Source organism: Salvia hispanica, chromosome 4, assembly GCF_029641045.1.
Source record: "Salvia hispanica isolate PSC_SH4W2 chromosome 4, Shi_PSC_v1, whole genome shotgun sequence".
NCBI lineage: Eukaryota > Viridiplantae > Streptophyta > Magnoliopsida > Lamiales > Lamiaceae > Salvia > Salvia hispanica.
In genome coordinates, this window is record NC_142695.1 from 45,591,524 (window position 1) to 45,605,408 (window position 13,885).

The 13,885-nt window shown below is 34.1% G+C and overlaps 1 protein-coding gene across 1 annotated transcript; it reads right to left on the bottom strand.

The window, feature by feature from the left end:
- Positions 1-4,987: 4,987 nt before the first annotated feature.
- LOC125195218 (uncharacterized) lies at positions 4,988-9,409 on the bottom strand. Its single transcript, XM_089057436.1, has 4 exons — positions 8,500-9,409; positions 8,193-8,411; positions 5,606-7,597; positions 4,988-5,509 (listed from the first exon to the last, which is right to left on the bottom strand). The coding sequence occupies exons 1-4, from the start codon at positions 9,407-9,409 to the stop codon at positions 5,166-5,168; spliced, it is 3,465 nt and encodes a 1,154-aa protein (XP_088913562.1). The 3' UTR covers positions 4,988-5,165.
- Positions 9,410-13,885: the final 4,476 nt, after the last annotated feature.

The following is a 13,885-nucleotide window of genomic DNA, read 5'->3' on the forward strand; positions in this document are numbered from 1 at the left end:
GGCTTATTGGGTTGCGAAAAATCCGCACCATTTGGTAAGTCAAAGTAGTGCATAATCAATATCGTATGCTCAATGTTAACGTACATTGATTAAGAAACAATAATTTACAAGACCTCGTCTTTCAGTAGATAGCATAAAGACAGTCTCGCTGTTAGATCCATTCAGTGCTATACCACACCAACGTCATCTTATTTCAGTAAGGCTTAGAAATAATCGGACTGACATTGCAACCTTTCACGATAGGTAGTCTAAGCCTATCTAGGTTGTGAAATTCTTCTTTTTCTTTGTTTAGAACTGACCGTGTTACCTTAAAGTGAACGACGCCCACAACCGGTCTACTAAAATAAAGACTTAGACTTTGTTAAGGTACTTATACATTTAAACATGTAATAAACATCCATTAAATGTAAAACATAACAACATTATGACAAAAATAATCTGTTTATTCCTTTGGAAAATAATATAAGAGTTTTAACAGTATTCAATCACTCGAAAGGTGATTTCTAGTATACAAACTCTAACAGATTCCGAGGTGTTGGGATTTTTTTTAGAAACAAACTATTTGTTTTTTTGATGTTGAGATGGTGGTATTTTGGTGGTTGTTTATGCTGCAAGCAGTATACAAAATAGACATGGTTTATTTAGTACTGTATTTTTTTTTGTTGATGGTGTGTTGCTGTTGACATTTGGTGTTGACAATATTGGAAATGTATGATTTTGGAGTTGGTGTTGACATTGTTGACAAATGAATGATTTTAGAGTTGTTGTTTACATTGTTGATGGTGTGTTGCTGACATTCTGCTTTCATTTTAATGTTTTCTTTTTTTTTTTTTTAATGCTTTGATTTTGATGTTGTTCCTACTGACATTGCTTAGTTTGATACCTATGATGTCATAGGTTTGCTGATCTAATGTGGTGTAAGGAGGGTTATTTATTTTTTTGGAAATTTATTCAATTATATGGTTGGGATTATTTCATTTTTTGCTTTGAGTATGGTATAAATTACTGATCTAATCTTATTTTTGAACTGTAATTGATTCAATTTCATATATAAAGTGGGTCTAACTGCTAAGTATAAGTTATAATGCGGATTTGCAAAGAGATGTCAACAAATCTGGTGTTTTGTTGACATAGGAGTGAGATATGTTGATTCTGTTCTCATGGACGTACTTATTGATATGTTTATATTTGATCAGCAAAACGTCAACGAAAGGGAAAAGTTGTTGTTGACGGCGAAGGGAGTGTGAAGCCGTGACTGTGGTGGGCGTCCCTCAACAAGCCAAGAGACCTCATCTTAGGATCAAGAGAACTACTTGGTTTTTCTTGCGCATGCTGAATTCTCTAATTGAAAGACAGAAAGCAGCTGTCAGGCTTTGGTGGACTTTTCGGCTACGACGTAGCGTCTATTCCTACAACGTTAGCCTATTGGATTTTAGTGCACTTTGATCACCTACGGTGCAGTCTCAAGCTGCCTAATGGTGATGAGCTAGTGGTTGACATGAAAGATGTCGAGCTTGTTTTTGGTTTCCCAAATGGGAGGACTACTTTTGATCGATGCGACAGAACCACTAGCATCAAGTACCTAGCAACACTTTTGAAAAAAAAAAAAATTAACTCCTATATGAAGGAGGAAATTACAAATAAACTCCTAACAAGGGAGAAAATTACAACTGACGTCAAGAGGGCTCGAACTCGGCACCTCATACATTGATGTCTGAGCTCCTTGCCGCTAGGACAAAGGCTCTGGACAAGTACCTAGCAACACTTCCACTTGCGGAAGATGTTGATATTTATTCTATGAAGACTAAGGTGCTAGAAATGATGATGCAACAAGAAACCGGGGGAGCGGCTCTTTTCAAGAAAGTTTTTTACGAATTTTGGTTTGCTTTATGGCCAAAAAACCCTAGCACATGCCGATTCTGAAAAATTGTCACGAATTTTCTCTAATATTTTCTGTTTATCTGTGTAAAAATCGAGTTTTCCAGTGTTTGCAACTTTTATTTAAGGTTAATTTCAGTTCTCCTTCATTATTTAGTAGAGAAGGCACTGACTTCATGTATTCCTAAACTTTCTCTGCTAATTTTATATGAGAATTCCAGATGCTATTAAAAGGTTTATTTCTGATTTGTGACCTGGAGTTGCTGCTTTTTTTGTTAAATTATTTGTGTTTGTTGTATTTTAAAAATCGGACCGGCCGGTTCGACCTGTCCGGCCGCGAACCGGTGGTGATCCGGCTCGGTTTGCCCTATAAAACCAGTAACATGTTCGACCGCCATGAACCATTGAAATCGGCCGCCAGACCGGTCTGGCTGGGAACCGGAAACCGGTTTAAATGTTTTTCAAAATTTTATTTTAAAATTTCGGCCTTAATAGGGGTTAAACTCAATACCTCTTGGTGAACTTACCAATAATTTTACCACTACACCACAAGAACTTCTTGGTAGTAATATGAACATAAGTTATTTTTACATATTAAACACGAAATATTGTATCTATATGATTATAAACTAATAATTCGTGTTTACTTGCAAAGTAATTAGTACTACTAATTATGATATTTAATTACCATCCAATTTATTTATGTACAGCTAACTACTGCTAGTTTATGAACAAAAATGACATTTTTTTTCATAAAATTTCATCCCTAAATGAGTTATCACCCCTATCTAACATGCCATACGTATATATGCATATAATGAATATGTGAGTTATACTTAAAGTTTACTGGAGTATTTGTTTATATATCACCACTATTTACTAAATATATATTTTTAATTCATGTTTATTTATGTATAATATTATTTTGCTGCACTACTTTTTGAAAATAATACAATGAACTTATTTATTTTTATACATAAAATATTAAATTTTTATTTACAATAACTTACTACTAGTATAATTTGTATATTTAATCATATTTTTGATAAAAAAAATTAATAAAATTCTATCATTCACTAAACTTTTATAGGTGGAGGTGTAATATTTTTGGGATATATTATTTAATACATTGTATATTTTATCATTCATTGAATTAAAAATATTTGGTATATTATTTAATTATATATATACACATTTATAATGATATAACAGTTCGACCAGTGATTAAATCGGTTGGACCGGTTGAACCATGAACCAGTAGCTTCGCCGGTTCACCGGTTAATCCGATTTTTAAAACATTGGTTGTAACTTCGTTAAATTCTTTGTCTTTCGAGCTCTTTCAATCGTGGTGACATTTTGCTCATTTTTCTATTTGTTATGTAATCTTCTTCCCATGATTATAACAAAATATTCAGCCACTCGTGTTTCGAATAGGAGTCAAAATGTGACAGTATTTGGTAGCAATTTTGGAGTTTTGGTTATGTTGATTTGTTGAAAAGTTATGATTTGTTGAGATTCTGCATTGAAAGTTGGGTGTTGTTTATTTGTTGAAAATTTGAGATTAACTTTGATGTTTTGTTGACACAGATTTTTGCTTTTTATTTGGGTTGTGAAATTTGATTTTGACATTGGACTTAGCTAAACTTTACTGTTAACATTGCACACGATGGCATTGGTTGTTGGTTTTTGGGTGAACAAATTTGTTGTTGACATTATACTAAAACTTCAGTTGTAGACATTTGCTGTTGACATGCTTAAATGTAGTAGATGTTGGTTTGTTGACATTGTGAATTGAAGATCAAAATTTAGGATGACATTTTGTAAGTGTCTTTGGAGGTCTGTTGACATATTAACATTTGCGTTGCTAGTGACATTTCTCTGAAATTTATGCATACATTATGGGACGTTTTTTGCTGACATTTGTGGAATTAGCATGAGAACATATCTTGAGCTTCGTAAGACAACTCCATAAAATACCAATTTGGACGATGAGATTGTATAGAATATTGATGGTAAAATGATGATTTTGGCATCCATAAATCTGAATATTGGTTGTTTGGAATAATGGAGATAAATTAGGGGCATGATTCAAAGTCAACACGGCTGAATGTGCTAAAAAAAGATGATTGTTATTAAAATGGAAGGTTGAGTGAAATTAGGATGTATATAACTGCGGTACAAAATCAATTTCCATTTATACCCCATGTTGATAGAATTGTAGGATCCGTTGACATTGAAATTAAGTACATTCTTAACCGTAGATTAATTATAGGGGTTTGTGTAGGATTAAAGTTTGTAGATTGTATTATAAATAGGGGTTTGTATTTGATCACACCTCTATATCAATATAAAGCATATATAATTTCAATGCTAAATTGTGTTGACATTTTCAAGGAATCATATTGATATGTTTAATACACTATATTGACATTTCTATTAAAAGCCCTAATTTTGGTGGTTTTCTTATCTTTTTAAATTTAAATATTAATAAAATGAAATTACACATGTCAATTTATAAACTACTAGATCTCTATAAAATTATGATTTTAAATTAGTTGTAGTTAGCAATTAAAGATTAAGTTAGCAATTGATCGCATCCCCTCGAAAAGAATAAGTCCATATAACTCATATATTTTGGCATAATCTAAAATACTAAACAAGCACTTATTAGTAGTTACACGATTTAGACTTAATTATGATAATTTATCATATCTTTCCTACCAAACAAAATATATACATTTGTTTGTGTCTATATTGTCTCATTTTTCTCACAATCCCAATATTTATGGTCTATTATTTCTTGTTGACATTAGTATTTGCAAGACTCTGCAAGATGGGTGAATAATATAATCGTCCTAAAAATGAAACAGATTAAGGTACTTGGTGCGTCTGGTCCGACCAAAAATATGAAAACATGTCAATGGAATTACAGAGCAATGTAAAGCTCATAAAAATATCGGACCCTCTCTGTATTTGCTTTACCAAATAAGGTGACAATTTCTCATTTTACCTCATTATCATCTACTTACTACAATACTACTATATCCTAACATTGGAGTTGAGAAGCAGAAAAAATTGGGAGAAAATTCAGATCTACTTACTGACAAAGTTTGAAAAGATAAAATTAGATGTAGAACGTAGATCAAGACAAGTTCAATGTACAAAGCATAGAAAATATAAAACAAAACGGCGAATGGAATTACACTGATAGCAATGCAAGTCTCATAACCCTCTCTGCATTTGCTTCACCAAATAAAAGTAAGGTGTTGCCCTCTGTGATTTAAGCTTCATCCCAAAAACCCATGTTTGATTTTCTGCAGCTCTGCTATAGCTTCCTTCATATTAATCCTTTTATTAGGGGAATGTGCAGAACACTTGCATGCCAACTCCAATATGGATGTTGTGAATTTCACAATTTTGTCACCATTTTCTTCTTCAACATTCATTACTAAGTTGGCATCTATAACTTGATATGTGAATTCTGGAACTGACCTTTCGATCCAACTCTTCAAGCTTAGATCTCCAACAAACATGTCATCACTTGGCCTTTTTCTCGTGAATACTTCCATCAACATCACACCATAGCTATACACATCGCACCTTGTGGAGACTAGTCCTTCTGATCCATACTCTAAAATCACAAAAAACCATACTATACCAGTCAGTAAACATAAAACATCATTTATAAGTATATACAGTACATAATTAATGTAGAATAACAATTCACCTGGAGCAATGTAACCCAATGTTCCTAGGGTGTTGGTTAACACCATGCTATCTCCATCGCATAGTAACTTTGCTATCCCAAAATCACTTACATGGCCAACCATATCTTCATCTAACAACACATTACTTGGCTTCAGGTCGCTTTGAACAATAGGTGTTGAACAACCATGGTGAAGATACTCCAGAGCAGATGCAACATCAATCATTATATTCAATCTTTCCATAAAATTCAAGCAGTGGTTATGAGAATATAACCAAATATCAAGGTTTCCCATGGGCATATATTCAAGTACCAATGCCTTGAACTCTTCATTAGAACAACAACTTAAGACGCTTGTCAGACACCTATGCCGAATGCTACGAAGTATCTCACATTCGACATCAAATCTCCTCAAAATGCCTTGTAATTGAAGGTTGAACACCTTAACAGCAACAACATTCCCATTGTTAAGAATTCCTTTGTAAACAGAGCAAGAACTCCCAATTCCAAGCAAATTGCTCTCACTGAGATGTGCAGTTGCTTGCATAAGCTCATAATAAGATATTCTTTCTGGCACAATGGATATCAACTCATCAACTTCTCTAGTTGTCTTATCTTTCCTTTTGCATCTAAATAAGATAAAAGCCAAAGACACAATTGAAACGAAAGCCACAACTCCAAAAGCAACAAATAAAGCTCGTTCAACCCTCTTCCTCTTTGATACATGATTAGAAACAGCTAGGCAAATTGGGACATGGAATCTCGGGATTCCACACAATGCCTCATTGCCCTTAAAAGAATCCATAGTAAAGTTTCTGAAAGAGCCACCACTAGGAATTTCTCCACTCAAACTATTGAAAGAGACATTGAAATAGTTGAGGTATTGAAGCTCTTCCAAAGACTTTGGAATTGAACCAGAGAGGTTGTTGTGGGACAAGTCAAGTGCCACCAAACTGATCATGCTTCCCATGGAAACTGGAATAGAACCTTCTAGTCTGTTATTTGCCAAAGAAAGATTTGCCAAATTCTGCAACTTTCCAATAGTGTCGGGAATAGACCCTGACAACTGATTCATGGAGAGATCAATAGATATTGTTGCTCCTAAGTTACTTATCTCTTGAGGTAAAAACCCAGTAAATGAATTTGAGGAAAAATCCAGATTCAGCAAATCTTCAAGGCCCCATAAGCTGGATGGTATACTTGAATGGAACATGTTGGCGTTTAGAAAAACAACTCTTAAAGAAGAGGCATTACCCAAACAATTAGGAATTGAGCCTGAGAATTGATTTCGGCTCAAATCTATATGAACGAGGTTGTATAAATCACATATAGCATACGGAAAGGGGCCTTTCAACATGTTAGCACCAAGATATAATCCTTGAAGGTCACACAAATGTTTGATTGAGAGGGGAACATTACCAGATAACTCATTGTCATGGAAATTCAAGACCGCCAAGCTTGTTAAATTGGCTATTTGAGCAGGAATGGCGCCGTTCAATTTGCAGCCGGCGGCATAGATTTGTTGGAGCGAGGAAGATAAATTCCCTATAGAAGTTGGAATGGCGCCGTACAGAGGATTATCACCTAAACCCAAACGATTTAAAGATCTGCAATTCGACAATGAGGTAATGAAATCGAGGTTTGAAGAAAGATTGTTGCTGAACAGGTCAAGGCGTAGGAGAAGTCTTAGGTTGCCGAGATCAGTAGGTATATAACCACTGAATTTGTTTTCATTAAGAGAGAGAAATCTGAGTTGAGAACAATTGGAGATAGAGTTGGGTATTGGTCCAGAGATGGAATTTTCGCCAAGATAGAGCTCTTCAAAAATGGGAAGAGCTTCATGTTGGCACAAATTGGGTGGAAGAACTCCAGAGAGGGCATTCTCAGTTAATGAAAGAACTTGAAGTGTAGAAATGTTAAAGAGGCCATTTGGAATTGAACCACTCAAGTTATTGTCATCTATTGATAATTTATACATTTGGTAAAGTTGCCCGATTTCAGTGGGAATAATCCCTGCAAAATAAGATTAAAGCGCCAAATGTAATCAAATTCTGATTAAAAATTACACAATCCTAACATTTTTTTCTCCTAGTTAATACTCCTATTAAGCATATGGTTGCATGAACAATCAAAATCCATTTTGGTCCTTAACATATAGCCATTATGTGATTCAGAACATTTATTTTTTCTATTTTCGAATACCAAACAAACGAAAACGGGCTAGAATTGGTCATTTTTTACATCACCATCAAAAACTGACGGTCAATGCTATTTAAAATCCATTTTGACCGATTTAGCGAATTTTGATTAGCATATGCAATATCTTGTAAAGATTAAAGTTGTCCTAAACATATGGTCATAAGCTATTGACCATACGAAACTGGCGTCGCCTTTCCTCCTTTTTATTCTTTACAAGATTCTTATTACCTCAAAATGGATCTTAAACAACATTGATCTCCGGTTTTTTACGGTGTCATAAAAAAAGAACCAGTTCCAGCTTGTTTTCATTTGTTTGGGATTCGAAAATAAAAAAAAATGTTCCGAACCAACATCGTAAAATGGTCATATGTTAAGGACCAAATATGAAATTTACTCCATGGACAATTACCTGTCATGTAGTTTTCTGAAATTGATAATTCGATTAGCATTGTAAGATTTCCAACCTCCTTTGAAAGATTCCCTGTGAACTTGTTTCTCCATAGTGTTAATTCTTGCAGAGAAGACATATTCATGAAAATACTGAAAGGGAATGAGCCCCCAATCTGATTTTTTTCAACAGCAAAAAAAACCAAGTTGTGAAGATTGCCAATCTCAGCTGGTAGTGTACCTGTCAAAGTAATTAGTAACAATTTTAACAAACATACACAAATTTATACTACTACATCAATCTAGTATGGTAAGAATAAAAACAATACCATTCAAATAGTTACCACCGAGGAATAGAGTGTGAAGAGCTGTTAAGTAGCCGATTTCCGCAGGTATCTGCCCAGTGAATGAGTTGTAGGAGAGGGACAGCAGCTGTAGCTCTGAACAATGTGATAGATTTGTCGGAATCGCGCCACTCAGCTGATTTTTAGAAAAATAGATCTGTACAAGAAATGGAAGATTGGTGCACATGTCTGTTGGAAGACTTCCACTCAATTCATTCCCTGTGAACCCTATAGACACCAGCTTCGACAGGTTGAATATCGCTGATGGTATAGCCCCGAAGAGATGATTCCAACTAATATACAGAGAATCTAGATTTTCAAGTCTGCCTAACTCTTTTGGAATTTCTCCACTTAGAGAATTGTAATTTAGGTTGAGGAATTCCAGGCTTGTTAGATTTGAGAGGGATTTTGGGATGGAACCTACAAAGCTGTTGTTGCGTAAATTCAAGTACTCTAGCTGTGGTAGATGACCAAATATAGGAGGAATCTCTCCTGTGAAGTTGTTAAGTCGGAGAGACATGAACTTCAACCTGTGAAGGAAAGACAGCTCGTGAGGCAACGCTCCACTGAAGAGGTTGCTGGTGAGGTCGAGGGAGGCGAGGAAGGATAGCTGCCCGAGTTGTGGTGGAATGCTGCCGGAGAGATTCATGTAAGAGAGATTCAATGCAGCTACTCTATGGTGACGCAAGCTGCAAGACACGCCAATCCAGCTGCAGACGGAGCTCGAATTAGTCCAATTTGCTGCAAGTGTATGAGAAGGGTCAAAGATGATGTTTTGCTTTAATGAAAGAAGAGCAGTTTGATCAGTGGCAAGGCTCATTTTGGCTACACACGGTGTTTGAAAGGTTACGGTGAGGAATGCATATGCAAGAATGCAATTAAACATTTTCTTCATGCCTACAAATTAAAAGGTGTGGTTGATTGATTATAATTAGACAGTGATAGAGAGGGAGATATTCTTCTACGATAATATGAGCCATGCAAATATGTATAAGCAATATACTAGTAAGTTGACATTAATTAAAGATTCCTTGTTAGGGCTAATGAGTTGTTAAACAAGTGTTTAGTATGACATGCTAACATAAAAATATGTTGTTTGGCAATTGGCAGCAAACAAGATTAGAAATTGTATAACAAGCAAGATTGAAAATTTTGACCTCCAGGTTGAAGTACGGTTTTGTCCCTTTACCCTCATTTCCAAGTTGATTAACAAATCATTTCAAACAAATTCAAGAATGGATATATTATAACTCCAAAATTTATAACAAAGTCAGGAAACATGCGATTTAACATTTTCCCAAACAGTTGATAGGCTATAGTTTACAGCACCTCGCAATCTCAATTCACACAATTATGAAACCATGCAACAAATTTATAATCTCACAAACCAACCTACAGAGTTGAGAAATCAAAGTTGACAGCCCAAGCTGCTTGATGGTGAGTGAGCCGAAGAAGTTTCTAAATGTAGGGAACATGTATCATGAGGGAAATTCCTAAAGGCTAGGCCTTTGGCCTTTCATATGGTGTAACCTCCAAAATGTTTACGGAGTGCCTTAATACCAAGACCTTTCATGTAGGCTCCCCTATCCTATAAATAGGTGTGGTTTTGAGAGATGAGAACACACCAACAATCATTCTCTCTTCTCTCTAAGTTCAAGCATTCTAGTTCGCATCTTAGGAGCACTACATTGCTCGGTTCTCGCCTCCAATTCAAGTTCGCCGGAGCCTACGAGTTTGAGGTGCTTCTACTCGGTAGGAGGAAAGTCGTTTCATCTTTGGGGACGTTGCGCCAATCCGTGAGCACTAGCCGGGGTGTATCTCGTCTTGCGGAGAGAGGGTTACCTCGACTCGACTTGAAGAAGACAATAGTTTGCATCTTGTTCTTTTATTGTATTTCTTTTGTTTTATTTACCTCTAATTTTTGGTTCTTTTGTAATAGCAAGAGTTGCCCGTGTAAAGGCTACACTATTTCCAACACTAAAAGGGGCAGCCTCTGGATGAGATGAGACCCACCACCAATCCGTCGAGGAAGCTATCTTAACCCTCTTCGGATCGACCTGCATGATTTGAAAGTTCAACAAAGGGAGAAGAGGGCAAAAGTGTAATATTGCCTCAAATCGGGGCGACGGAACTCTGTCTGTAATTGGTCTACCAAAACACAATAGCACAGATAAAAATTTGTCCACCAAACTGGTCCTGGTGTGTAGAAATTATTGTTTAAAGAAGTGTTTTGTCTTTTGTCAGGGACTCAGGGTGTAAGGATTTTATATTTATTGGAAAACAATATCATTTGAAACAATATAATAAAACTTTGTGAAAGACAGCTAACTCCTCTTTAATAAAACAAATGAAAATTTTCTACACATGAACTGCATAAATCACGCCATGCATGCTTAACTGGATCTTATAAAATAAGTATAGTACTACTAGCTTCAATTGTCGGTTGAGTAAATTACAAATGAACAGTACACCGGGATTGATTTATAAAAATAATGGCCATGTTTGGTTGACGGAAAAGTAAAGTTGGAAAGAAAAATAATTTCCGGAAAAATGAATCCCGAGAATATGATTCCTAATAACTTTACTTTTCACTGTTTGGAAAATATCAAGATTTTATATTTTATATTTGATGTAAACACCAAACTAAATATATGGTACTTATTAGTATTTTTTATATTATTTTTTATTTATAAAAAAAATAATAATATAAATTTTTTTAATAAATTATTAATTACAAATGATAATAATTATATTATTATATTTATTATTACGATGGATAGTTTAAATGTGGATCATCCATCATAATATATAATAATATAATTGTCATTATAGTTACATGAAGTATTATAATCATTTAATAAATATTATTATTATTAATATTATTATTGTTATTATTATTATTATTATAATAATATTTGCGGATATTATAATTAAATAAATTTTATAATTTAAATTTTACTACGATTTTATTGATTAATTATTAATTTATAAAACAATAATAATTATTATTTATTATTATTATATTATTTATATTATAATTATATTATAATTATTTAATAAATTATTAACTACTATTATTATAATAATGATTATATATAAATATTATAATAATACAATTATAATTACAATAAATTTAATTATAGTTATTTATTATACTTTAATTAAATATGATTTATAATTTTAAAATATTTTTAAAATATTATATTTAATAATAATAATAAAAATAATAATAAAACTAATAATAATAATAATAATAATAATAATATAATAATAATAATAACAATAATAATAATAATAATATTGTATTAAATATGTAAGAATCCTAAAATTGGGAAAGAGAATACCTAAGAAAAGTTAGGATTCAGAATCCTGAAAAGTTGTACTAACTTTCCTTGTTCCGGGATTCTGATTACTTTTCCAGTCTGATTAAAAATTGAAACAAACACAGGAATTTAAAATATAAGGAATTAGATTACTTTCCCACACAAAATCCTGACAACCAAACATGACCAATGGAATAACTTACATAGTACTAGGTTGAATTCTATTAGTATCATATTTGAACAATTCATCACAAATTAAAGAAAAGCAAACACAAAATATAGTACTCCGTAATTCCTTTGTCCGTATGTGGTAGAGACGTTTCTTTTCTGTATGAGATTTAAGAAATTGTGTTAAAAATGAGTTAAGTGAATGGAGAATAAAGTAGGAAAAGAAAAAAGTAGAGAAATTAAGAGAGAAAATAAGAGAGAAATATACTCGCCTTTTGCAAAAAAAAAATTGACTCAGCTAACAACCCAAAAGAGAATATGACTCAGCGACAGATGAACGAAGGAGTAATGTATAAAATTGGAATATGTACGGTGGAGTGTAGAGTAACAAATAATTAAAAGTCAACTTGAAATTAATGCCATTATATGTGGAAGTGATCACTAAGTGACAAGATTGGAAATAAAGAAATAAATAAAAAACATAACCATTAATACCATTACGTGAATATTAATAAGGTTGAATGCATCTATCTTTAGATCTTAGATGTGATGTACTAGGTTGACTTGTATTATCATAATCCAAAAACAAAATGTATAACATGGTGTATAGGAATATGTTATCAAATGTTCGTAGTGTGTTGGTTAACACCATGTAATGGAAATGCAGTAGACCCATTTTTGAGAGATAGGATCAAAACATAGAATATGAGATTTAATGTATAGTCACTTTCATAAGGTGATTGATCATCATGGGCATACAATTTTATCTCTATATATATTGCTCAATGGAAGGATCTAGACTAATACACCTTAGCATAGCTAGTTAAGAAACGAGAAAATGAGAAGACAATTCTCATTATTGAAACACAACTTTACATGTTCCTCTTTAATGTGATGTGTAACTGCAGACTCTTCACTCTTTATTATGAGACTTCTCATCTGATTCATGAGGAATGCTAACACTTCCCCTCAATTCGAGGGAAGAGAGAGGACATATCCCGAGCTTGTTCCGAAATCTTCCGAAGAATTGGAAGCTAAGAGGTTTGGTCATGATGTCTGCAACCTGATCGGTGGTTGGAACATGTCTCAAGTCGATCTCCTTCTTCGCCACTTTATCTCTAACAAAATGTACATCGAGTTCCACATGTTTGGTCCTCGCATGCAATACAGGATTAGACGCCAATGCGATTGCGCTCAAGTTATCAACCCAAATTGTTGGAGTCGTCCTTTGCTTCACTTGCAATTCACTCAATAGTGAGCTGATCCATGTTACCTCACAAGCTGCTTGAGCTAGACTACGGTATTCTGCCTCTGTACTGGACCTAGAAACAACCGTTTGCTTCTTGGAACTCCATGAAATCAAAACACCAAGATAACAACAGTACCCACTTATGGATTTTCTATCATCGAGATCAGCAGCCCAATCCGAATCTGAGAATGTCCTGACCACTGTGTTCGAGGCTCGAATATGTATTCCATAGTCAGTTGATCCAGCCAAATAGCGAAGAATTCGTTTCACCGCCTTCCAATGTGAGTCCAAAGGGCATGACATGAATTGACTCACTTTGTTCACACTGAAACTAATTTCAGGACGTGTGATCGTTACATATTGTAGTGCTCCTACTGTACTTCGATACATCTTCCCGTCAACAGTTGGATTCCCCTTGGATTTAGAAAGATGAGAATTAGAGACCATAGGTGTAGGATATCCCTTGGCTTCTTGCATACTCAGTTTTTGGAGAAGATCTATGATGTAGGCAGCCTGGTTGAGGTGAAGTCCCTCTTTTGTTTTAGACACCTCAACACCAAGAAAATGTTTCACTTCCCCAAGATCTTTGAGTGAAAAATGAGTGCCAAGTTGATCAATTACTTGTTGGATC

Bases quoted from the DNA above. Each gene is read 5' to 3' on its own strand.
- LOC125195218 (XM_089057436.1), bottom strand. From the start codon at position 9,409: ATGAAGAAAATGTTTAATTGCATTCTTGCATATGCATTCCTCACCGTA. The intron at 8,412-8,499 runs GTATTGTTTTTA...TTACTTTGACAG, and splicing joins CGGTGGTAACTATTTGAATG to GTACACTACCAGCTGAGATT. The intron at 5,510-5,605 runs GTGAATTGTTAT...TTGTGATTTTAG, and splicing joins ATTGGGTTACATTGCTCCAG to AGTATGGATCAGAAGGACTA.